The sequence below is a fragment of the Sapajus apella genome, unplaced genomic scaffold (assembly GCF_009761245.1).
Source record: "Sapajus apella isolate SASKATOON/1434 unplaced genomic scaffold, GSC_monkey_1.0 scaffold30, whole genome shotgun sequence".
In the NCBI taxonomy this organism is placed as follows: Eukaryota; Metazoa; Chordata; class Mammalia; order Primates; family Cebidae; genus Sapajus; species Sapajus apella.
In genome coordinates this window covers 21462568-21487198 of record NW_022436970.1, presented here as the reverse complement: position 1 = coordinate 21487198, position 24631 = coordinate 21462568, and the positions used below count along the sequence as shown (strand labels likewise).

The window sequence follows — 24631 nt, the reverse complement described above, 5'->3', positions numbered from 1 at the left end:
CCCTTCCCTTCCCTTCCCTTCCCCTTCCCTTCCCTTCTTTCTCCCCTTCTCTTTTTCCCTCCCTATCCCTTTCCTTTCGTTTCCTTTGTCGCTCTTCTCTTCTTTTCTTTCTCCTCTTCTTTTCTCTTTCCTCTTTTCTTTAAGAGAGAGTCTCAGTCTGTCACCTAGACTGGAGTGCAGCGGTGTGATCTCAGCTCACTGCAGGTTTGACCTCCTGAGTGCAAGTGATCCTCCCACCTCAGCCTCCCGAGTAGGCATGTACCACCCACGTGGGTGGATAGCTTTTGCATTTTTAGTAGAAACGAGGTCTCTGGCTATGTTGCCCAGGCTGGTCTTGAACTCCTGGGCTTAAGTGGTCCTCCTGCCTTGGCCTCTCAGAGTGCTGGGATTACAGGCCTGAGCCACTGCGCCTGGCCCCTGTTAACTTGAGCGTTGACTGAAACGTTTCTTCTTCTTCCTCTGTGTTGTGAGGCAGTGGGAATGTTGAGTAGTCAAAGGCTAAGGCGTTACATTCTCTGATTCAGGTTCATGATCTGTTGTATAGGAAATTTGACAAGACGTGCCTCACAGTTCATGCATTTCTTTATTATTTCTATAAACGCGATCTATAGTGTAAACATGACTTTATGTTTTTACCTTTTGAGCTACTCTGAATTTGGGTAAGAGAAACAATATTGAAGGTTTGTTTTCAACGAATTTGACTAAAGCACCTTTTGTCATTCCCTTCATTTGCTGTTCACACTCAAGTGTCAGCCTTTAGATGCGTAAAAACTGCTGTGAAAAACAGCTTTTGAAAAAATTATTTCAACAGGTATAACTTTTTCTAGTTATTACTTGTTTTTTTCCTACTGAGTTACTATTGAGCATAACAGTGGCTCTCACAGCCAGGGAAATTTCTTTGGAGCTACCAGCCTGTGGAAAATAAGCCTTTTCTTCAGAGGGAAAAGGTGTGCAGACAAGTAAACACCTCTGCCTCCCTTTGCTGATAAAAGTCGTGTGGCATTTTGGATCAGAGGGAAGGGCAAAGCCCAGTGCTTTGAGTGCTGTGAGGCGGCATCGCATCGTCTTTGGGGAAAAGGTGGGGCTTGGGGACCTCCCACCTTGCCAATGGCCAGCAGGTGCATGCACCTTGGGGGTCTGCTGCCTGGTGCTCGCAAGTGTCCCCTGCCCTGTGCTAGGGGCCACGGCCTCAGAGCCGCCCAGGCAGGCAGGAGATGGGGCCAGAGGCGGGCCACCCCGAGGCTGCACTTGCTCTGCTTGGGTCTCCTGAGATCGTGGCCGGGTCACGGCGGGCTCTTGTCCTGCTCACTTCCTGTTTTCCGTGAGTGAGCCTCATCTCTGTCACGCGGTGTCACCCTGATTTGCCGGATGTGCCGTTTGACAGGGCCGCATGATGGCTGGGCCCAGCCCGCAGATGCTCGGAGCCGCACAGCCTGATGCACAGCCTGGCAGGCGCCTCCCGTCCCGGGGAGCGGTTTTTAATTCACTGTAATTTATGCATCCTTGCAGTCCTGAGAGTGCCTGGCCTGTCAGCAGAGCCGAGATGAAGGCTGACAGTTGTCACCAGGGCCTGAAGGGTGCCTCACATGATGACACATTAGACAGACTAATGATGTTTTCCTCTCGTTTCCCTCTCGTTCTCCTGCTCTCACCTCCACACCAACCCCACTGCGGCCCTGCCACCGCCTTGCCACCACCACCACCTCCTCGCCACCCCAGGGACGCTCCGGACGCAGGCCCGGCCAGGAGACTTCGTCTGCATCGAGTGCGGAAAGACCTTCCACCAGCCCGGCCACCTCAGGGCCCACATGCGGGCACACTCAGGTATCACCCTCCTGCCCACTGTCCCCGAGGGCAGCAAAGGAAGTGGGGTCTCTTCAGTCAGCGCTTGACCATCTGCAGCCAGGGACACAATGAGACTTCAGCCCCTTCCAGGTGGGGGCGCTGCCATCTGCCTCTGGGATCATACACCGGCCGCCCCCACTCCACACCTGCAAGGGGTTTTTTTTGGTATCCATGTGTCATGTGGTTTAATTTGAGATAAATCTGTCTGTGAGTGTTCCATTTTAATTAGAGAGTCACTGACTCCTCAGAGATGAGTATGTTAATGAATGGCATTGCCCCCAGCACACATTTCATCAAAGCACCCTTTTAGCACAGCTGAGGCGTGGTTTGGTGTCCTCGCCGGCACCGACTGGACTCTATGGGATACACCTGGGCCCCTTGGGACCAGGCAGGATGGGCTGCAGAATCCCTCGGCCCTTGTGTAGGTAGGGAGCTTGCCCCTGACAAGGCTGGGAACCATCAGGGCAGCGCAGGGACATTAGACAGATGGGGAGACGGGCTCTCTATCAGGAGTGTGAAGGATGCCCACAGAAGCTGCTCTGATGCAGGATGGCACAGGCCAAATGGTAAGTAATGCAAGACGAGGGCCCCTTACACACACACCGATAATTAATGTTGTCAGTGATTGCTTTCTTCAGCAGCGAGCTCGGAATTAAAAAGGGCAGCGGCCCCAGGCAGCCATTACCGCAGTCTGTTACTGTAAGTGTTAACGGTAAATTGGTATTTTCCAGCCACAGGCTAGGCGCTGGTGTCTTTTTTTGGGGGGGAAGTACTTAATCTGTAATGGACTCATTTAATGTGCACGTCCTGAAGCTCACATGCTCATCTGTTAACAAACCGCTTGTTCCCACAGTGGTGTTTGAGTCTGATGGACCCCGGGGTTCTGAAGTTCACGCCACCTCCTCAGACGCCCCCAAACAAGTAGGTCTCTTGATGAATTGGATGTCTGGGTTTTGATGGGGTAGCTGGGAAAAGGTGGGCTGTGATGCTCATCACTGAAGCATGACCTTCTTTTTTGTTCTCTTCACTAGATGTGTAAATAATTCTTTATCGCTTTGATTTGGGATCTGACCCTTCGGAGCAGTCTGTGGGCAGTCCCTGCACAGAGGTCCTCCCGGCGGGGTCTGCAGGGTGCCGGGTGTCGGTTGTGTTGGGGAGGAGGGCATCAGGACAGACTGGCGGTGACTGAAAACACTACAGACTCACTGTTTCCAAGATGTTTCTGGGTAGGAGTTTGCTTGAGAACAAATGATGGTTAGCCTCCTTCAGGAACATTCTTTCTGTGTTACTCTGTAAGAAAAGTTTCATGTCCGGTGTGGTGTCTTGCGGCTTTGTGCTTTGTTTCTCCGTGTTACAAACATGACTGGCATGGCCAGAGTGCCTGAATGTAACCGTGTGCCTGTGCCTGGGATGCACCTGCCCCTGCAGGTGTGACCTGCGTGCATACTCCACTCAGTGTATGTGGAGCGGCAGGACTCGGGCGTTGGCTCGTGGTTCTGAGTCCCGCTCTAAAGTAGTGAGGCCCCCTCCCACAGCCCGCAGGGGTCTCTCGCATTCTCTCGGGCTGAGGGTGTGCGCCCTCACGGCTGTCTCATGTTACTCCCCTGGAGGACATCACACCGTGTTGCACGAGCTTTCTCTAAAGAACATCTGGCTCCCTCCAAAGACAAACTCTCCCCTTTGTCATTGAGGAAAGGGTTTCTTGGCCATGAGAGTCAAGTCCTGTCTGGGTGGTGGAATTCAGCTTGTGTCCCCTGCTCTGACAAATCCAGTAGTCTGTGGGATTCCTGGTTGCCCGTGAGGATGAGGGCAATTACGACCTCCGAGGGATCAGACTCTGTATGATCTAGTGAGGTCTCAAAGGAAACTTGAGAATCATTCTAGTCTATTTCTAGAGGAAAAAGGTAAGAGGCATGAAATGGCTTCACCAAGGGCCCCTGCTAATTAGTGGTTGAGCTGGGCTGGCTATAGAATTGATGTTACCTGATTAGGGATTTTTTTTTTTTGAATTATTGCCTGATTAGAATTTCTATGTGTTGTTAAAGGCCTTTGCTTCATGTATTGTTGACAGAAAGCCTTGCCAGTTATTACAGTTTTTAAATAATTAGCTTCGGCCTTTCTTAATAAAACCCATAGTTACACAATGCCATGACAATTTATGAAATAAATACAGCATCTTGCTGAAAACGGAATGGAAAGATTTCCAAATGCACGACCTCCACTGCGGTTGCGTTGTCCTTCTTAAAGAAATAAAACCCTCTTGCCACAAAAGAGTCACCGTGATGTGTCTGTGGGATGTGGTAACAGCAAGGTCAGGCCGTCATGGAGAATTACAAGTTGATGTTACAGCGGGGCCGAGCCACATGTATTCTTGCTCACACAGGTGACTCGTTAAACCCACCCAGGACCTGGCCTTTTGGTTGGAGTGTTTGACGGGGGTGGGAAGCCAGATCTATGAACAAGTTGGTGAGATTCTTCAGGAATGCCTGTCAGTTTATTTGCTGCCTATTAATTCCACCTAAGCCTCTTGAAAAGGCTTTTGTCCCAGGGAGAAATAGGAGATCAAAAAGCAAATCACTGTATTTTAAATAATTTCTGTGTTACTTACTGGTTATGCTGGGAGTTTAGAATAATTGTTGCTCATTTGTGATTCTGATATAGAAAAGATGTATCTATATCGTTGTCGTGTCTCTAGACTAAAATGTTATTTTCTACTTCATAGCAGCCCTTCGTTTCACGTTTGCAGTCACTCAACATTGTGGTCTGAGTTCGCGTGGCTCTCAGACTCAGCATATGTGTTCACTGTTGTGTGAAGATCTCAGTGAGTCAGCTTTCCTTTCATTCACGGGACGGTGGCGGTTCAGGCCGTGGCAGTAACGTGGAACTAGATTTGTGTGGGTCTCCGGCTGCGGCGGCTGGCTTCTTGAATTCTGTATCTGAGATCACAGCCTCTGATAGGACTTCTTGTCTTTCATTATATTTAAAGTAGCTTTTGGTGATTTATCACTGAATGGTCTGGTTCTCTAAGGAAATTCCATTTTCCTTAACATACTTTGGAACTGTATCTTTAAGCATTCCCATAGAGGCTTGTGGGCTAGGATAATTGAAAAACATGTCAGTAATAGGCAGAGGTTTAAATCTTAGGGTTCTTTGTTCTTATCCTATAGTTTTATTCTTTACAGAGATCACAATGGCTTTGTTAAATTTAGGGTACCTTATAGACTTATGGAAACACACTCTGTAGTTCTGTATGTCTAGAATGTGATTCATACTTTATCAGCCATGTTCTTTTTCGTGTTGAGAGTACTTTGCTAACATTCATTCATGTTTCACCAGATTCTTTTCCTGTGGGCTTCAGATGCTAGGGATCTTGGCGGTGTTTTTTTGGATCATGCAACACTGTGTATTCATGCAGAAATTATTTGATGTGACACCTAAAGTTGATGGACTTTTATAGATATACATAGTAGATGCTAAATTATTTACTTTAAACAGTATTTAGAAATTACATTTGATAATCATTTATTCACTCATGAGCAGTGTTCATTGACCATCCACTGTGTGCCATGCTGTGCAGGATACTGGGAAGGTGAGGTCACCATTTTTCCTGCTTCTCTGGTTCAAAAGGTCCTCGGGTGGCTTAGATGAGGAAACAGGGCAGAGTAGGGCAGTGCTGTGACATGGGAAGGGCCGTGTCATCCAGGCTGGAGGTGCTTGGAAGGCCATGAGGGCGGAGGGATGGGCATTCCCGAAGAGCTCAGCCCATGGAAGGCCCCGAGTGGAGGAGCACATTGCATTGCAGGAGCTGGGTGGAGGTCAGCTCCGGCAGGGGAGCTAGAGCATGTGGGCGGAGGATCAGGGCCGGGGTCTAAAGAGCACCGGGTCTCCTTGCTGAGACTCATGAATTTCTGGCCACAGTGATAGAGAGCCTGAGGCAGGTCTGACACAGTCAGAGCTGTAGCTTGAGAAGAGTGAGCAGGTCACATGCCACTGAGAATGGGCTTCGTGGTTCCCAGCAACAGGAGTCCTTTGGAGGTGCTTAGCTGGATCCCAGCGAGAGACAAGGTGGCCTGAGCTGGCATGGTCTGGAGAGCGGGTAGATTTGAGGGACCGGAACATAGGGGTTGGGTGTGGGAGGTGAGGGCCAGGAGGAAATCACGTTGACCCCAGGTCTGGCTTTAGGCAGCTGGTCCCAGTGAGCATCCAGTTCCCCCAAGGCTGGAAGGAGGAACTGATGTTTCCAGATAGAATTCAAGGTTAGTTTGAGAGTGGCATGGAGACCCAGGTAGGAATGTCTAACAAGCAGGTGAAGACACGGGTTTAAAGTGGTGAGGAGAGATCCTGGCAGAGACTATGTATATAATAGCTGTCAACATTTACATTCATTCAAGGTCAGCCAGTTCCACTTGGAGAGACCCAGATACTATCAGTGACTAATACATTGGGTTATTGAGTAGAGGCTTTAACTTTGATCCTCCCCCTTAGACATACAATGTGACCTAAGTTTCCTCATCTATAAAATAATGACAGTGGTGCTTATGTTGTATAATTGCTGTGGAAATCAAGTTAGAACATACACCGCAGAGCACACACTCAGTGTTACCTTTTGTTATTTATTCCAAAATTAAGCCATTTTCCTTCATAACTAGAGGAAAGTCACATGCATGGAGAGCATTTCTGTGGTGAGCACACATGAACATGTCTACACACGTGCGCCTGTGTAGACAGATGCCTGTCATTGATAAGCTGGTTAGTAGACTTTGCTTATGAACTCAATTTGATGGCATGTTTTCTTGGTGTCTTGTGGCTTTGTTGGAACCTGCCAGCATGCTTCTCTTTGGTTTAAGAGACTTGTAGTTAATTATTCATTAAAAAGAAGATGCAGGAAAACTGTGTTTGAGAAAAGTGGTGTCAAGATAGGCACGGTTACCTCGTTTGCTACGTCCTGTTCAGAAGCCGTCTGCTTGGTAGACAGACATTCTTGGTTTTTGTAGAACAACTGCCTTTACTCTGCCATATTAATATTTGAATATTCTATACTGGAAAATCCTGATAAATCACAGTATACCGTCTATCTCAGTGAAACAATCCAACAGGCATGAGGGCAGGGTGAATCTGCTGAAGTTGATTTAATTTCCCCATAGGTCAGAGTTGAGAATAAAATGAATAATTAAATCAATTAAAGTTGGTTTCATTCATTAGCACACACCTGAAGCTTGAGGAGAAATAAAGTAGTTTCCTTTCCTGTTGACACTAGTAGCAGCCTTTTTCAGCACATGAACTATTTAAGCCTCTTCCGTGTCACAAACATGTACTTTAAGACCCCAAGCCGGGCGTGGTGGCTCACGCCTGTAGTCCCAGCACTTCGGGAGGCCGAGACAGGTGGATCATGAGGCCAGGAGTTCAAGACCAGCCTGGCCAAGATACTGAAACCCCGTCTCTACTAAAGTACAAAAATTAGCCAGGCGTGGTGGCACATGCCTGTAATCCCAGCAACTCGGGAGGCTGAGGCAGGGAATTGCTTGAACCTGGGAGGTGGAGGTTGTAGGGAGCTGAGTTCATGCCACTGCACTCCAGTCTGGGTGACAGAGTGAGAGTCTGTCTTAAAAAAAAAAGACCCCAGAGCCTGCCATGAAAACCAGATAGTGAAGCAGTCATTTCTCTCTGAACACCTTCCTTTGGTAGGTGGTGAGGGTGGAAAGGGTGCCCGAAACCTGCAGGCAGAGATGCAGGGTAAATTGCAGGGCTGCCGTAAGCTGCGTGTGCTCACAGCACGCCTCTCTAGGCATCTCACCCTTTTGCCTCGATCATAGACGAGCCAGAAGATGGTGAGAGGGTCCAGGCACCGGGCCCCAGGAGCCCGCCCAGAAGGGCACCCACACCTGTGGGTGATTCTTCCAGCCCAGCGGTGGCACCGGCGCTTGTCCTTGGTGCTTTTACTGTGTTTTGGATTAAGAAGTTCCAGTGCCAAGGACCGCCAGTCCTCCAAATCAAATCCTAAATGAGGGGAAGGGCTTGTGCATGTTGTCTTTTAAAGATGCTTGGTCATCTATTTAGCAGGACTGAATAAATGTTTAGTTTCTAGTAATCAGCAGCATTCATCATTAGAAAGAACACTTTTTGAAAACAGTATGTTGAAATCTGGGTGTTTTTGTCTTGTGGATGTTAGAGGAAAAACTAGGAAGTTTCTTTAGTGTTGCTGAGAAATTTTTTTTTGTTGCATTGTTGTTAAACATTAGAAATTAAAATGATATTTGAAACCAAGAAAGATTTATTCTCCCCAGCTTCATGGTTTTGGGATTTATTAAAAGACCAGAATGACTGCTGAAATACCAAATCTGGTGTTTCGATTTGTTTGGGTTCCTTGCCAAAATTTAAAGACTATGATTAATAGTTTATTTCTTATTATTCTAAATGTTATTTTAAAATAGTTAAGCTGGATAAATAATTCCATTAATCAAAATAACAGGAAACGAAAAAATGAATGGCGACCTAATTTGTCTCATTTTTAGCTGTGACTATTATCATGCAAGTGATGGAGAAAGCACGTAGGTGGGTACATTTGAATATATGCATAATCTATTTTCAGTTATCACTTTTAGATTCTCAGCATCACAGATCAAAGTTTGAAATTCAGCTCATTTGCTTAATCTTTTCTTATTCATTAAACCAAACAAGCATCTTAAAACACATTATCCACTTTGTGTAAATAAAACACACTACCAAAAATCATGAATAGACCTGGTGACTTATCCAGAATTACTCCAGTCACCTAGCCCCTGTTTACTTACGGCTTGTTAGGAAAAGCTTTTAGTCAATAAAACACCCTGCATGGCTGTCCTCAGGCACTCGCATTGCCTGCGTGGCTGACTGCAAGCCCTGTTTATAGGCTGACCTCTTCTGAAGGCTGAGAGGTGCCCTCTGTCTTGGAGCATGGCGGGATTTTGTGGGCGGGCCATGGATTCACTCCCATCACTACATACACATTTCCTTTGCCTTATTAAGATAAAGAAAGTAGACCTCATAAAGTCAGTATCCATTCCTAGGACACTGAAATACCTTTAAGAAAGATAGTATTTCTTTCAGCATTACCGAAAAGCCCACAATTCACAGCTGCAAAAAAGAAAAGCAAAATCTTCTAAAAGGAGGTTTCTCATTTTTTGACTACTCTTTCAGGAGGAAAAGCCCATGTGCCTGTGCTCAGAATATTAGTGTGTCTACTTCATTTCAGTATTTCTGTGCCTCCTTTCTTCCATGGTTTATTCATTTCTTAAAAATGCTGTAGGGCTGCTTTATTGAATAATAACATGGTGGCCTCTGGTGAATCAGTAACTTAAAACAACTCTCTTAAGAAATGAGGTATTGGAACACATCCCTTCAGTTACGAAGAGAAAATAGGCATCTCTGCACTTGGATTTGTGACCACAGTTTAACCACCTAGTTGTTTGGGTTATCCGGACTTTGCAGTGTTTCCAAAATAAGTATTTTTAAAGCCTTCTGAGCCCTGCAGTGTAACATGTTAACCCTTTATGGACAGAGGGCTATCTCCCTGTCGCCTCTGGGATGGCCCATTGATGCCTAACCCAATGCAAGTCTGTGACTTCTGGCCCAAAGAAAGAGATACCCAGGTGGACGTGCCCTGGGGGTGCAGTCCCCGTCAAACCCAGGCACACACAGCACCTGTGTTCATACGCATCCCTTGAACACTTCTTAGGGTCCCCGACTTCTCTGTTTGCTCTGCAGAGACGGTCAAGGCCAAACAGCCAACAGCTAACCGTAACTCCCAGTTCTCTTTCGGTAAATACAAAGACCATTTTCCTTCCTGGACGTATTTGGAATTAGTTCTTAGCCCCGTTGATGATGAATACTTCCCATCAGAACCTCAGAGATTTCTCCATGGCCTGATGTCGCTGTACAAAAATGTAAAATAATCTTTCTCCATTTACTGCAGGAAATTCACCATCTACTTAGGGAAGTTTTATCACATCTCTCATTCTGTTATTGTTTCCTACATTTCAAATAAACTGCTGTCTCCACCACTGCGTCCACCCCCTAACCCCTCATAAAATTTTGTAGCGTATCTTTCTGACTTCCACTACATGTCAACTGGTAGATGTCATGAATGCAGAGCCAGCTGTAAGTAGTTTTCTGGAACTATTAAGAAAAGCAGTTAATTCATTATGTCAAACAGACCCCCCCCACACCCTGCCATTATTTCTGGGGTTCCTATAGGCATAGCTGGAAACCAATTGGAATTTTACATGAGTCCCTTAGTTTATGTATGCATGTTAATTTCCAGTGGTCAGTTTCACTTCATCAAGATTTGAGCTGAAGGTTAATGCAGTTAAGTACGATTAATCTGGCCATGCTGTATTTTGCCCTCAGATTGTAAACGCTGTTGTTCAAACAGGGATGCTTCACATGTCATTCGAAAGCATTCTCTGAAAGCTGTGGACCCACAGCTATGCTTGGTTTTATCTCGCAATTCACTTTATAATAACCTTTCTCTTTTTCCCACGTGGCAATTATTTATGGAAATAATAATTACACACTGCTCTGACAGATCTGTGTGAGAGCTGTGCCTTTCTGTTTGTGTGGATGGCCCAGATTCAGCCTTGTTTTGGAACTATCATTCACTTGTAAATCTGCTTTGTACTACAAAATTCTACATTTTGACCTCCTTCCCATCTTGCCAACTTGTAACCTTTTCTCCAGAGCCAGTTCGGACACTGTCATTTGCCATTCTTACATGTGAAACAGAGACGTCTAACGATCCTTTCCCAATCACACTGGAAATGACTTGTTTTTCAAGCCACCTCTCTTTAAGGCAGCAAGGCAAATTTAGAATACCTCCTGCTTGTATAAAATGAGTTACAGCTTAAGCCAGGGGGGTCTTTGCCTACTTGGCTTGCTCTGCGAAGGTCAGTGTTTGTGTTCTGGATGTTGATTAGGAAATTAGTAAGCAAAATGCATTTAGAAACCAAAAGGCAGAAATGAGCTTTTCTACTGTTCTTTCCTTTTTCTCACACAGGGGAGAGACCATTCTAACACAGGTGCCGTCCAGACAGTGCCTCTCAGAAAGGGAACCTAAAGGCATGTTCCGACGCACCCCAGGTCCCTGTCACGGCCGCCCTCAAGGATGCCCCCGCAGCCTCCCACCGTGACCTGGCCCCTCCAAGGAAGAACAGCCGGAGGACTCCCGAGCAGACACCTCACATCCCAAGCCGCTGCACTGGAGTGGAAATGAAAGGCAGATGCCTGTCCTTGTTAAACGTTCAGAAATAAATGAAGATGCTATACTCTAGAAATACATGTAGATACTATATACGCATATACGTGCTCATCGCCCATAGATCCATATTTCCTTCTAATAAACAGTAGTACTGGCAGGCACAGTAGGGGCACAAGGCATCTATCTTATTCAAGACAAGTTTGAGACACTGGAAAAAAAGATACTTGTTGTGTGTGTCGGACAGAGTGGCGAGGCTGAGCACTGTCTTAGGGGCCTCCCACGCTCAGAGGGACTGTGGAGATGATGTCAGAACAAGCCGTGGTGGATTTGAGCTTGATCGAGTATTCATACTACTGCCTCTCCTTGTCTTAGTGGGTATTTAAAAGAGTAAATAAGAGAGAGGAAGGAGGTGACGTTCAGGTGCTGTGGGAAGCAGGCTTGCTGGAAGGGCGTGATGATGAGACGGTCATCACTCGTGGGTTCCATCGCATTCCTCCTGGGGGCTGTGTGCGCCTGCCGTGCGCTGGTTCCATTCTGTCCACCTTTCGAACTGAGCGAATCTGGCAAAGGAGACACATCTGTGGGAATGCGTAGATTCTGCTTCGGAAGAGAGCTAGTGAACACTAAGAAAAGCAGGCTTGTTTATTCTCAGGACCTTTTTGTAACAGGGCTACATTCTGCAAACTGCTTATAAAGGAAGACTATACGTCTTAACAAATTATTTAGCCACTGAGTCCTCCCGGTTTGGACCTGTTTTAGTAATGGCAGAAGAATCCCTGAGCAGGTTCAGGGGCCCTAGGGCGCTAGGGTACTGAGCCCTGGTGCCTTCTGTCCCCACTCTTTGCCTCCCCCCCTTCCCTGTGCCACCCCAGCGAGTGGGTGTCTTTTTTCCCTGGGCCTGGTGACCTCCACAGGATGAGGAACTTTGTTCACAAAGGGTGGGGATCACCAGTCCCTTGGGTGGGGGATGGCTTTATATACCTCTTCCTCAGTAATGCAAAAGCAAGTTTTTATGGTGGGGGTTAAGGCCCAATAGCAAAGGATCTTAAACCATGCAGTGTACGCAGTTGAAATTGTATTCCACAGATATAAATATTTTCTTTTCCCATTGCCGTGACACTATGTGTGATGGCAGTATTTCTGAGAGTTTCAGATTTTTGCACATATGATTTTATGCATTATCAAAAGTTACTGCTGCCTTGAATGAAAATGTTCTGTGAAATTTTTTGCAAAAGCTTTACTAGGTTTTTTTTTAATTGTGAAATTTTGTAAAGGCAGGAAACGGATTAAAACTAGCATGCTAAATATATTTTTCAAGAAAGCAATAATTTTACATGTACAGAAATTATCCTAACCTTTAATACTGGTGAGAGCGACAGTTTACTTCATACAGTAATGGATTAGTGCAGTTTTTGTAGACAGTGGGCTTCTGATACAAAGTCTTGTTTAAACACACACACACACACACACACACACCCTAAAGTGTGGGTTTCCTGTTCTAATGATTTGTTGAATATTATTATTATTATATTATTATTATTGTTGTTATTGTTATTAGTTAATGTTTGGTTCTGGATTCTACTTGTTACTGAGTTTAAATTACTTGACGGTTCAGATTACTTGCAACACTTTCAAACAATGCAACGTAACTGGCTAGCTTATATATATATATATATATATATATATATATATATATATATATAATTTTTTTTTTACTTATTTTTTTCTGATATTCTTATGCCAGATATGTACGAACATGATGTGTCCTGTTGGTGTAATTAGGAATGTCATGCAGATACAGTGAAGCAACTGTAATTGACTGTTCTGTAAAGTTATTTTGAGCAAAGTTGCGGAGACACATTCCTCTGTCCACCTGAGACATCAGAATCCTCTTCTTTGATTTATGTTGAATCATTTCGGTTGTTTCCCCACGGTGATCATTTCTGCATTTCCTGGCTGTTGTTTTCTTGGCTCAAAGTGGATGATGACTGTTAGGAATGCCAGGGACTAGTGATTCGGTCCTGTTTCTCTGTGTTTTAGTTATTAAAAAGAAATTCTGTACCCAAAGTGACACAAAAGTGTAGTCTACATTTTTACCGTTTCAGAAGCAGCATGGTAAAGCGCAGTTGGCCTTTAGAGCTGGACGTGTCCTGCTTTCGATTCTCCATCCTGGAGAGCTTGGTGGGGAGCGGGCTGGTGCTGGGGCCCCGCCGACTGCCGGCTGGATCCTGCCTGGCTCACAGGAGAGGGGCGGAAAACAGCCGGCTTGCAGGGCCACGCAGGGGGCACAGAGTGCGGGAGTGAAGTTTTCACCCAGACAGACTGGGGGTCCCCCAAGAACGCCACCCTCTGAGGCCAGCTGTGGCGTGCCTGGATGTGTGGGCCCTTCCTTCCACCGATCATCAGTATTGTATTGGTTTGTTAATTTGTTGCTGTCAGTTTGGTCATAGTATTTAATATGATTTGTGTTTTCTTATTTATTTAGCAACTGTTGGACTCCCTTTCTTTCCGAACGGTGATGTCTGCATGATACACTTCTGTACGTCGTCTTCTGACTGTTACAGACTTTCTACTACCTCTCCCGATCTGCTGTTTCCTTGTTTCTTAACAGGAGTTTTTACAGTGTTGTGTCTAATGTAACTTAGACAATAAAGGGTTTGGTTGTCTACACTGCAGCTTCTGGGTGTCTCTCCCCTGCTTTCCACTCGCTGCTGCCCGCCCTGCCCCTGCCGGGGCTTGGCTCTGCCCTGGCCTGCCCTCCGCACTCACCTCTTTCCCCCTCACGTCTCTTCCTCATTTTTGCATTCAAATAACACAACGCTAATGAGCTTCTAAAAACCCTTCAGGTTATTCACTTGTATTCCTTAATTTGAAGAATGAATATTTAAATTCTCTCAAAAGTCAGATATTGAGAATCTTCTCTGGGAAATTGGCCACTGTACCTGGCCACCTTTCTGCTTGGTTCCCGGAAGGTCTTACTGTAATCTTAGATGGACAGATTTCATCCTCATCAGCACCATACAGATTTGGCTTCAAAGCCAAGTGAATTTTGCCTTTCAGGCTATGGAAAGTATTAAATGTTTTAAGAGGTTCCCCCAATATTTACTTATTTATTTTTTAAACCAAGAAAGACACTGGTTTCCTGAAAAGCAGGTGCTTCAGGAAGTAGCAGTTGGGAGTTGCATACAGTTACTTGGTCAGAGAAAGGAGCGCCCCACGTGACAGGCCACTGCCCCATCCGGCCACCATGCACAAGTCACCGAGGACACGAGAACCCCACGGTGGTGGCTCCGGTGCCTGTGCTTTCATCATCTCACACTCCTTCAGGGTGCAGGGTTGAGCAAGAAAGGGCAAGCTTCATCTCCATGATGCCTCTCCTTGGCAACTCTGGTCGCCATCTGCTCTTTGGACAGAGAAGAGAGAGAGTGAAGGTTACAGGGTGAGTAGCGATGTCTTCAAGATGAAGGAACGTGGGTGCAGTCTTAGTCTGTTGTGTGGAAGAGGGCACCTCCTGGGCTTTTGTGGCCGGAGACTGTCTACAACATTCCTTCCTTCAAACTAGACAAAACCGTCCTCTGCCACCCCCAGCAAGTTCTGAGAGGTTTCCAGGCTGTAGAAAAGGAAGGAAGGAAGGAAGGAAGGAAGGAAGGAAGGAAAGGAGGAAGGAAGGGAAGGAAGGAAGGACAGCCGGCATTCGGATAGCTTTACTTTCCACTTCAAAATGTCTTAATTAGCATATGTTGTTTTACTGCTTTTAACTTTGGTGAGTTCTAATTTCAGAATGTTTTATTCACTAAGCAAAAAAAGATGGAAAAACCACAGGCCAGGACTTAAGTGAGGAGGACATCTTTGTTTGCCGTGGTTGGTGGGAGAACGCTCTGGAACCTGGTAACAGGACTGCGGGGAGTGACCCCGGGCCACCCGCCTTGGAAAATGTTCATTCTTCATCAACTTTGTTAATTCTACTTTGAGGCAGTAAAATGCAAAAGACCATAGAAATTTGTATTTCCTTTTTTAAAATACAATTTATAACATTATATTTTGTACTCTTTATATTAGAATTTGTAACTAGATTGATGTATTTAACTCTATTTCTGAAAAAGTAATTTGATGTTTTAGTTGTGTGATAAAAGTATTTAGAGAAAACATATTCATTCTATTGGAATTTGAAATAAATAAAAACATCTTGGAGTTCTGAGATGTGTAAGACATTTTTCCCCAATTTCAGAGGGTGGCTTAAGTCGTCCAATAGCCTGCTTTGATCTGTGATGATTTAGTTTTGTTGGCTGAACATAAACCAAAGTGTTAATGCCCTTTATTTAAAGAAGAGTTTTAGGGTGATGCACAGGATTGTTCACCTGAAGAGATGCTCAGATGCCCAGATGGCCCAACTGTTTTCGTTTTTGTTTTTTTCGAATCTTTCGTGGACTCCAGGACATACATCCGCTTTTTTAATGGAAGATGCTGTGTTTTTCTCATTCTTTTCACAGCACACGTCTTATTTCCCCACTGAACATACTCTCTGTTCTTACCCTTGCACTGTCACCCGTACAGACGTACAGGGATGGACGCAGAAGGAATCTGACTCAGCCACACCTGGAGGAAATCATTGTGTCAAAAATGTGGGGGCACAGAGGGGCTGGCCATGTGGTTTGCTAGGTTTACTTATGAGACAGCAAAAAGAGACAGGACCATCAGATGCAATAAAGATGCTAATTTAAAAAGATACAATGTGTTTTTAAGTTGAAAGACGTAACTATGTCTCTACTGGCTGAAGAAAGAAGGGACTAGATAAGTTCCTGAATGCGGCTTTCCAGATGTGCTGGGCGGCAAATAGAACTCTGAGCAGCACTGGGCTTCGTTCCCCTACCCGAGCCTGGCTCCTGCGATGTGGTAACCACCCAGCCCTGGGTGCACGTCCTCTCTACTCTGCAGTGAACATGCTGTTACGGAGGGCCTTTGATACTCTGAAAGGCCTTTGGATTAAGTGCAGACCTTATCTATCTCAGCTGAGGTTTGTGCCTCGCGATTTAGAACCTTCTTCCTCTTGGATGGCTGGTTCTTCTGAGGAGGGTGTGTGTGCGAAACCAGGAAGTGGCGTAGTGAGGACGCGATGTCACCCCTGGCGGCTTGGACGTCCTGCCGGGTGGGACTGGGTGGAAGGCAGTGGCGCGGGGTCTCCATGTCTGCAATTTGCCCATGTCATGCTAGGCGCAGAAACTGGGTATCTTGACTCGTCCCCACCAACAATTGTACCACGCTTGGATGCGTCCATGGCAGCAGCTTTACTTCCCCTTCCTTAAGCTTTTGAAACAGTGCTGCATTTACAATGTGTGGAATGTTATTAATGTTCTCAATCTTACCTTTTTAAAAGGCATTATTGTAAGATTGCAGAAAGAAAACCTGAGGTGCCCTGGTCTTGACCTGCATAACGAATTCTTGGGATGTCTGATTTCCTTACTGTCAGCTGAGGCACAGGGGCTTAGGAAGGCTTCAAGGAAGGGGAACTTATAGGCATCAGAGAGGCAGGTGACAGTCACACATCCCCCTCTGATTTCTTTATGGGGTAGACAAATGTAGTGAAACAATGACAATGAGAATGCTCTTAGTCCTTTCGGGCTGCTATCACAAAATACATAAGACCGGGCAACTTTTAAACAAATTTATTGCTCACAGTTCTGGAGGCTGGGACATTTAAGGTCAAGGTGCAGGAGGTTCTGTGTTTGGGGAGGGCTTTTTGCTGCTTAGATGGTGCCTTCTTGCTGTGTCCTCGTGGGGTAGGGACGAACAAGCCCCCTTGGGCCTTTTTGATGAGAGTCCTGATCCTACTCCTGAGAGCTCTTCCCTCATGACCGTGATCACCTCCCGAAGACCCTACCTGTTTATGCCACTACATCAGGTATCAGGTTTCAACATACGAAGTTTGGTGGGAACACAGACGTTCATACCATAGCAGATGCTCACTCCTGTTCGTATTTTTCAACTGAGGAAGATGTGGAGATTCCCCCTCCAAGCCCTCGGGTGGGTTATTTGATCTGTCATGAATAAATTCCTAACTTCATTGCTAAGAGTTTCAAGTTTTAAAGGGCAAGAGGACAAGGGGACTCCATCTCACCTTTTTGTGTGGCTAGAATTGTCCATGGAGGAACAGTATTCAGGTCACAAGCGTGAGCCCCACTCAACTGTGTACGTCAGTCTCCTTACGTCCTGCTCTTCTGTTCTGGAAACTGTCTTAAAAGAGGGGCATTGGTGGGCCAGAATGTTCCCAGGACAGTGTTACTGGACTCTAAAGGGAGTGTGTAAGACCTTGCCAAATTAGATGAACCGCTGTGACATATTTGGAGGTCTGGCATGGATATTTTTTGCATGTAGAACTGTTCCTGTGTGGTGGAAAGAACAGGGTGGTGAGGCCTCAACATCAGTCGTCACCTCTGGGTCAGTCTGTGCCATACTAGATGACGTGCCATTAGAGGTGACAAAGTCCCTGACCCTGTATCCTTGCAGAAGCTCGACATTCATTTTTAAGGAATACGATATTAGAGTCCTTACTCAAAGAGGTAAACTGGAACCAGATAAACATTGCAGGTTTCACTGAATCAGATCTTAGCCTTCTTTAAAACTGTAGAAAATGTGCAGAAACGTTTCAACCTCATGAATTTGCTTAACAAATTGTGCCCCGTGTGTGGTAAGCACTGCAGTCTGCGCAGGCATAGAAAGATGAACAAAATGGAACCTGCTTTTGGGGCTCTCACAGTGGAGAAGGAACATAGGTCTAAAAATGCTGAGTTCCAGGCCGGGCGCGGTGGCTCACGCCTGTAATCCCAGCACTGTGGGAGGCCAAGGTGGGTGGATCATGAGGTCGGGAGATCGAAACCATCCTGGCCAACATGGTGAAACCCCATTTCTACTAAAAATACAAAAATCAGCTGCGTGTGGTGGCACGTGCCTGTAATCCCAGCTACTCGGGAGGCTGAGGCAGGAGAATTGTTTGAACCAGGGAGTCAGAAGTTGCAATGAGCTGAGATCACACCACTGCACTCTAGCCCAGTGACAGCAGGACTGTGTCTCAAAAAATAATAATTCATAGGGAATCAAATACATACAGGCTTATAATGTATGTGGAAGAGGAATGGAGCTTCTTCCACTGGGGAGGGAGGTCAAGGATCTAATCAGGTGCTCAGGTGTCTCCAGGACTAGGTGACTTCTACCTGAAACTTACGGAAGGATTTGATGACACGGGCTAATCAGGTGGCATTAAAACAAAACTTACCTCTGATAGTAAATGTTACTGACTTGGATAATCTATAAGAAGACCTTACCATGGGAGAGACAAGTGAAACGTGAATTTCAGCGAAGAAAAGCTAAGGGAGTGTATTTTTGGAAATAACCCATAGTACATTTAGAACATACTTTGTCAAATCTGACAGATGAAAGAGACTGAGATCATTGTCAACTATTCCTTGATGACATTAATTCAAAGTGAGGCTTCAGGTGGCAAAATCAGCAGCCTGTGTGGATCAGTAGGCGGGAGACTGTGGAGAAAATGGCACAGTGGCCTACCAGCGCCATAAAGGTATTGTGTGCCTGTTTCTGAGTTGATACACGCTTCTGTTACTAAAATTCAAGGAAGTAGACAAAAGCCAGAGGTGGACAACACAGTGGCCAAGGGACACCTCCAACATGAGACGTTGAGAAGGTGAGATGGATTAGTTAGGAAAGAGGCTAAGGGGGAAGTCTGTGGCTGGAAGGGCACGGATCAGATAGGCGTTTTGTACAGTGATCGTCTTGGTCTACCTGTAGGCGATACAGCTTTAAGTCTTGAGAGAAATTTACAAGAAGTTAATATTTAAAAGGGCTACCTGCGTACCAGGAGCTCAGAAAATTTCATCTGATATTAAAGTCTCACAGTGCTCTTCAACATAGGCACTGCTAACTGAATTTTATAGATACAAATTGATAGAGAAGGGGAGCATACCCAGAGACACAGCCAGTAGCCTGCAGAAACGCCGGTGGAGTCCCTGTCTGCTGGGCTTGCAGACCTGCCACTCTGCACTCTTCTCTTGTTGTACTGACTGAGGGATGCATGTTAGTAAGAAGGATCATCCCTGTGACACGTCCCCGTCTGTTGAGTGGCACTATAAAGGAATACCCAAGGCTGGGTAATTATCCAGAAAAGAGGTTTATTTGGCTCATGGTTCTGCAGGCTGTGTAGGAAGCATAGCACCAACATCTGCTGGGATTCTGGTGAGGCCTCAGGCCGCTTCCACTCATGGTGGAAGGTGGAGGGGAGCTGGTGTGTGCAGAGATCACGTGGCAGAGAGGAAGCAAGGGGGCGAGGAGGCCCTTAAACAGCAGCCTTTGTGGGAGTTAGTAGAGCAAGAAATCCCTGAACCCAGAACCCCCAGGAGGGAATTAATCTATTCATGAAGGATCTGCCTCCACAACCCAGACACCTTCCATTAGGCCCACCTCCAGCACTGGGGATAAATTTGGACATGAGGTTTGAACCGGACACGTATGCAAACTATAGCACAGGTGACTACTTTCCAAAACACTGAGACACTCGTTACCCTGTGGATGACCACAGCCATCTGGGGTGTAGATCCCACCAGCGAGATAATTGGAGCACATTAGTGGATCAGAGCAAGACGTTTTGGATTTCTGAGCTTTTGCCTCAGAGGGATCAAGGCTTCTCTTGGGAGACCTTCTGTAAGTTCAGCTGTAATGTGCAGGGGGGTGAGAATGCTGGGATTTCCGCACACCTGCATGTGAGTTCCACGTGTGTTGTGCACCAAATGGGCATGTCTGGTAGCCTCTTTCTTCTCGTTCCTATCTCCTCTGTCAATTCTTTCCCTTACTCACGTGGACATGCCCAAGGCACCCCCTTCCCAGAAACACCACCAAGGAAACATCTTCCTGGGATCCCAGAACCCCCTGCACTGTCGTGCCCTTTCCTTTCCTCCTTCATAAAGCATCGTCCACGATCACTTTACCCTCCTTGTAGCTTTTTTTTTTTTTTTCTTGAGACGGAGTTTCGCTCTTGTTACCCAGGCTGGTGTGCAGTGGCACGTGCTCGGCTCACCGCAACCTCCGTCTCCTGGGTTCAGGCAATTCTCCTGCCTCAGCCTCCTGAGTAGCTGGGACTACAGGCATGCGCCACCATGCCCAGCTAATTTTTGTATTTTTAGTAGAGACGGGGTTTCACCATGTTGACCGGGATGGTCTCGATCTCTTGACCTCGTGATCCACCCGCCTCGGCCTCCCAAGGTGCTGGGATTACAGGCTTGAGCCACCGCGCCCAGCCCTCCTTGTAGCTTTATCACGAGCGCTACTTCACTGAAACGTCTCTCCTCAAGGTTGTCGAGATCCTCAGGGTCACTGAGTATAATGATTATTTTTCCTTAAATAAAGCTAGGATAAAATGTAGAATAAAAGGAAAAAAAAATACACATGACATACACATAGATTTCTGTATATTTTCACTCTCCAAATGCAATGATGACAGTATTTTGCCAAGTTTTGTTTCTATCCTTTGTTGTTGTTCGTCCTGAAATATTTCAGAGTGATTCTCAGACCTTGCGTCGTCCCGACCGTAAATGATTCAGTGTGCGCCTCCCAGCAATCGAGGTACCTGTGGGTCTAGCTACGATCTACCTGTGGATTCTGCCTCCCCCTCCATCCACTGTTCTGGCCTTGTCGCCCTCTGTGTTGACCCTGGGGAGGGACCACCTAGACTACCTGGGTCTTTCTACCTGGAATGACATACCTGCCAACTCACTCCAGCTCACTGTGTTGCTACCACAGGAATTTTCTGGAACACCTGTTAGATCATTCTAGTCCCTTGGTTGAAATCTTCTGGTAATTTTCCGTCACCTCCAGAAACATCCCAGATTCCTCCGCATGCCATGCAAATCATTTTGCCATTTGACGTCTACAAGTCAGCCACAGACACTCGATGGGAACAAGGTGCGTTAACGGCGCCGCGCTCTTGAGTGCCGGTTTTCCTGCCTTCTCAGAGGCTGCAGTTGGGGAGTGGCCCGGGAGCTGTGGCCCGGGAGCCGTGGCCCACTCGGACTTCTCTTCCTGCCACTCCCACGCCAGAGGAGGCTGGGTTCCTGCCTCTCCTCTGCACTCCCAGCTCCCTGGACGTCCTGGTGTGCTATTGCACGGGTGGCAACATGTGAAACTAAATAGACCCTCTCTGCCTCCTCACACTGAGCTGGGCTCGGCAGTGCGTTTCTGTGGCTGTGCTACAGCCAGGCCTGTGGCTTTCCAAGTGTACGTTTCTTAACATGTGGTGACCACTGCGTGCCTCGGTTTCCACAGCTGCACAGTGGGAATGGCCATCTCCCGATATTCGTGTTACTGTGGCAAATGGTATGGGCTGCACTTTGTAAACTTTAATGTGATACACAAACATTAGTTGGAATTACTTCCAAGAAATTTGAGTGACAATGTTTTTTTCAAGTCCAATAAAATTGTTGCTAAATAAGCATCGTCTCTAAAATATCTCTTTTTTTTTCCCTTAAACTATATTGTATTTATGAATCTGGAAATTTCTATTATCTATGACATACAGGATGTAAGTCATTTTCCCTTGTTCGATAAATTTTTTTGATCAGGAAAACAGCCGGATTTCTTCTCCTGTCCACACAGGTATAGGCTTCAGGTAGACTAAAAAAGCCAGCTGATGACACTCTTAATGAGAACTGCTTTATTACTATTTAACAACTATTAAAGAAGAGCTGACCGTACTCTCTAAGGACAGGAATGACTTACTAGAAAGCGGTGAACACCTGTGGTGTCTACACCTGCCGTTTCAGCCCCTCTAGCCCCGCCGGGATGAAGTGCCTGTGGGAATGGATTCTGTCCCTGGCTTTTGCTGGCTGGTAAAGGTAAACTGTGAGCGGGTTTCCCAACATCTCACATGTTACCTTACCTGGCCCTTTTCTTGGGCTTGATAAGTTTCCTAAGCTGCCTCAAATCTGCCCTGGCTGCTCTGAAGTGGAAGTGGACTCCAAAAAAGAAAAAGGCCTTTCCTCATTATTTGGGGTGGTGCTGGTTGGACAGAATTCTGGGGAGGATGGAGGATTCTCTGCAGGATCAGGTCACAGTGTTTACCCTGTGCTCTGGGAGGTGCTGGGCAGAGCAGAGGCCACCGCGTTGGGGCCCTGGGAAGTGGAGAGGCTCTGGCCACGGCCCAGGCTCCCCATGGGGGGATGGTTGGTGATTGGCTGTCATGGGGCCACTTAGGGGCTGCTCCCTGAGGCTGTGCTGGCACCCGGCAGCTCAGATCCCCCTGTTAAGTGGCCTCCTCTGCCACCCCACCACAAACAGGTGAGCAGGACTCGGTGCCTGCAGAGGGGGCCTGACATGGGTGAGAAGCACTGCAGGCAGCCCGACACCCCCACGGCCTCACACTGCTTTCCCAAAGGGCAAAGCCGGCCCTGGCCACGGTCATCTTTGAAGCCTGAAGTCAGGTAGGTGCCTGGCATTGCTGGTCACACACAGGCTGGTGGGTCCACAGGCAAAGTGCTGTTCAGTGGCCACTTAGGAAGCTGCCATTGGCTTTGCAATTCTGGGGCCACCTGTGGGGCCTGGCCCACCTCGTGCTAGGAAGGCTGGGGGCCCAGCTGTCTTGGGCCCCCTCTGAAATGGCCAGTCCCTCGGCTCTGCTCCCCAGAAGCTGCTGCTGGGCTTCCTGCACCCGTGTGCAGGCTGAGGCGTGAATTCACCTGAGACCCTGGATCTTGGAACGCCTGCCCCGGCCTTCAGCGTGAGAAGAGCCCCCGCCGAGACAGGCAGCTATTCAAAGAAATGTCTCGCAACAAATACACAGTTAGGTTTGTGTGAGGGATTTGCCTTACATTAATTTTAAAATCAGAGAGTTAGAAAACTTGAAGGTCGAAACACTCTTCAGGGACCACATAGTCTAAAATTCTCCGCCGGGCAGACGGAGCTGAGGTCTGGAGGGGCTGTGAGGTCACGGATCTTCGGTGAGCCACTCCAGTTTTACTGTGTGCCATGGTACTGCCACCTCGTCAAGATCGCGTTAGCCTTTCAGGTTTTCCATGTTAAGCACCTTCCTTTCCACTATGTTCTCTCCGCCTTTCGCCCTCGGCTTTGCATTCGTCACTCTTCGCAACATATCTCAACCTTCCCCCTTCTTAGTAAAAAGTTTCTGTTTACTAAGAAGCGGGAAAGACGGTGCTCCTGTGTTCTGACGTTTGCCCTGGGCTTGCCCCGTGTTGTGCCCTGGGGAACAGGAGGGCCTGTCTTGGGTGTGCCAGGCCTGGAGGAGCACGGGGGCTCATCTTGCCTTGGGGCTTCCCCACCCTTGCCCTCCTACGTTTGCCTCCTGCGGTGTGTCCCAGAACCGGCTCACGGTGGAATGCTCGGGGCTTCTCTAGGAAGCAGGTGTGGAAGCGACTGCAAACCAGCAGTCCCGGGCCCGTCTCATGCCCCCCGTCTTCCTTTACCCACTTTTGAAGGGTTTCTCTAATTTCTTCTCAGAAGCTCATTTTCCTGAAGTTGCCCTCTTCTGCCACTAGATGGTAGATGGACGTCACACATGAGTGTAAAGCAGCTCTGAACACACATTCATTCATTCCCTCGGTTATTTTCAGCCAGCGTAGTTGAGCACCCGCCGCCTGCGGAAGGGGCTATGGAGGTGAAAATGACCTGATTGGCCCCCAGGGCCACACGGTGCTTGGCGGAGGCTGACATGGGCCCACAGGGACGATGGTATTCGCTGCTTCACCCGCGGATCTTGACCCAGCCCTGCCAGATTTCATGCTCACTTCCAGCACGGGGATACAGCAGCTCAGAAGTCGAGGGCTCATCTCTCATGGGGTTTTGTGTTCTCCTGGGGATGCAGGCAGTAGTCAGACAAGCAGAGACATGCAGCCATTTCAGAAAGACACAAGTGCGACGGGCAGAGCCTGGTGGGGGGTCTGGAGGCAGAGAACAGGGTCTCATCGCAGGGCCTCTGCATGCAGGCTAAGCAGTCCACAGGACTCGAGGTACAGGAGAGGATGGGGCTGGAGGGAGACCGCTGCGTGCACACAGGGAAGGGAGGCCTTGCGCACAGGAGCAGGAGTGCAGTCAGGCCAGAGATGAGGGCACGGGGCTGCATTCTCAGGGCCACGCAGCCTCTGCTAGGGCGTGTTGCCAGTGGGTGACATAATCTGATTTGTGTTTGTCAAAGACACACATAAATTGGCTGTTGGCTGTTGGCAGAATGGACTCCCCTGCCTATGGAATGTACTTTGGTAGTGGATGTAAAAGCGGAATGCCTTTGTCCTCAGGCCCTGGAGGAGGCTGGAGCTGGCGGGCGGGGCTGTGGGGTAAGGACTTGCATGACTGGAGGAGAGGAGGGTTCTCGGTGGATGTGCCCTCACCTCCTGGGCCTGACTGAGCAGCCTCAGCCCTGGAGCAGCCTCAGGCCTGGGTGCCTTCGTCTCAGGGTGTGTGAAGTGGTGCCGCGGATTCACTTGGGGAGGACGGGAGAGGAACAAATGATTTGAGGGTGGGATCTGGAGTTCTTGGAGGTTC

The 24631-nt window shown here is 47.4% G+C and overlaps 1 protein-coding gene across 5 annotated transcripts in view; it reads left to right on the top strand.

Annotated features, from left to right (window-relative positions):
• Positions 1-15275, top strand: part of ZNF516 (zinc finger protein 516) — a 128438-nt gene extending 113163 nt beyond the window's left edge. For 3 of the 5 annotated variants that reach the window (XM_032293767.1, XM_032293768.1, XM_032293765.1), the window contains exons 4-6: positions 1720-1824; positions 2699-2766; positions 10877-15275. In XM_032293767.1, the coding sequence (XP_032149658.1) occupies positions 1720-1824; positions 2699-2766; positions 10877-10936 (233 nt within the window). In that variant the 3' untranslated portion in view covers positions 10937-15275. The remainder of the gene's footprint in view (positions 1-1719; positions 1825-2698; positions 2767-10876) is intronic. The other 2 variants (XM_032293766.1, XM_032293769.1) reach the window with 2 other exon arrangements.
• The last annotated feature ends 9356 nt before the right edge of the window (positions 15276-24631 follow it).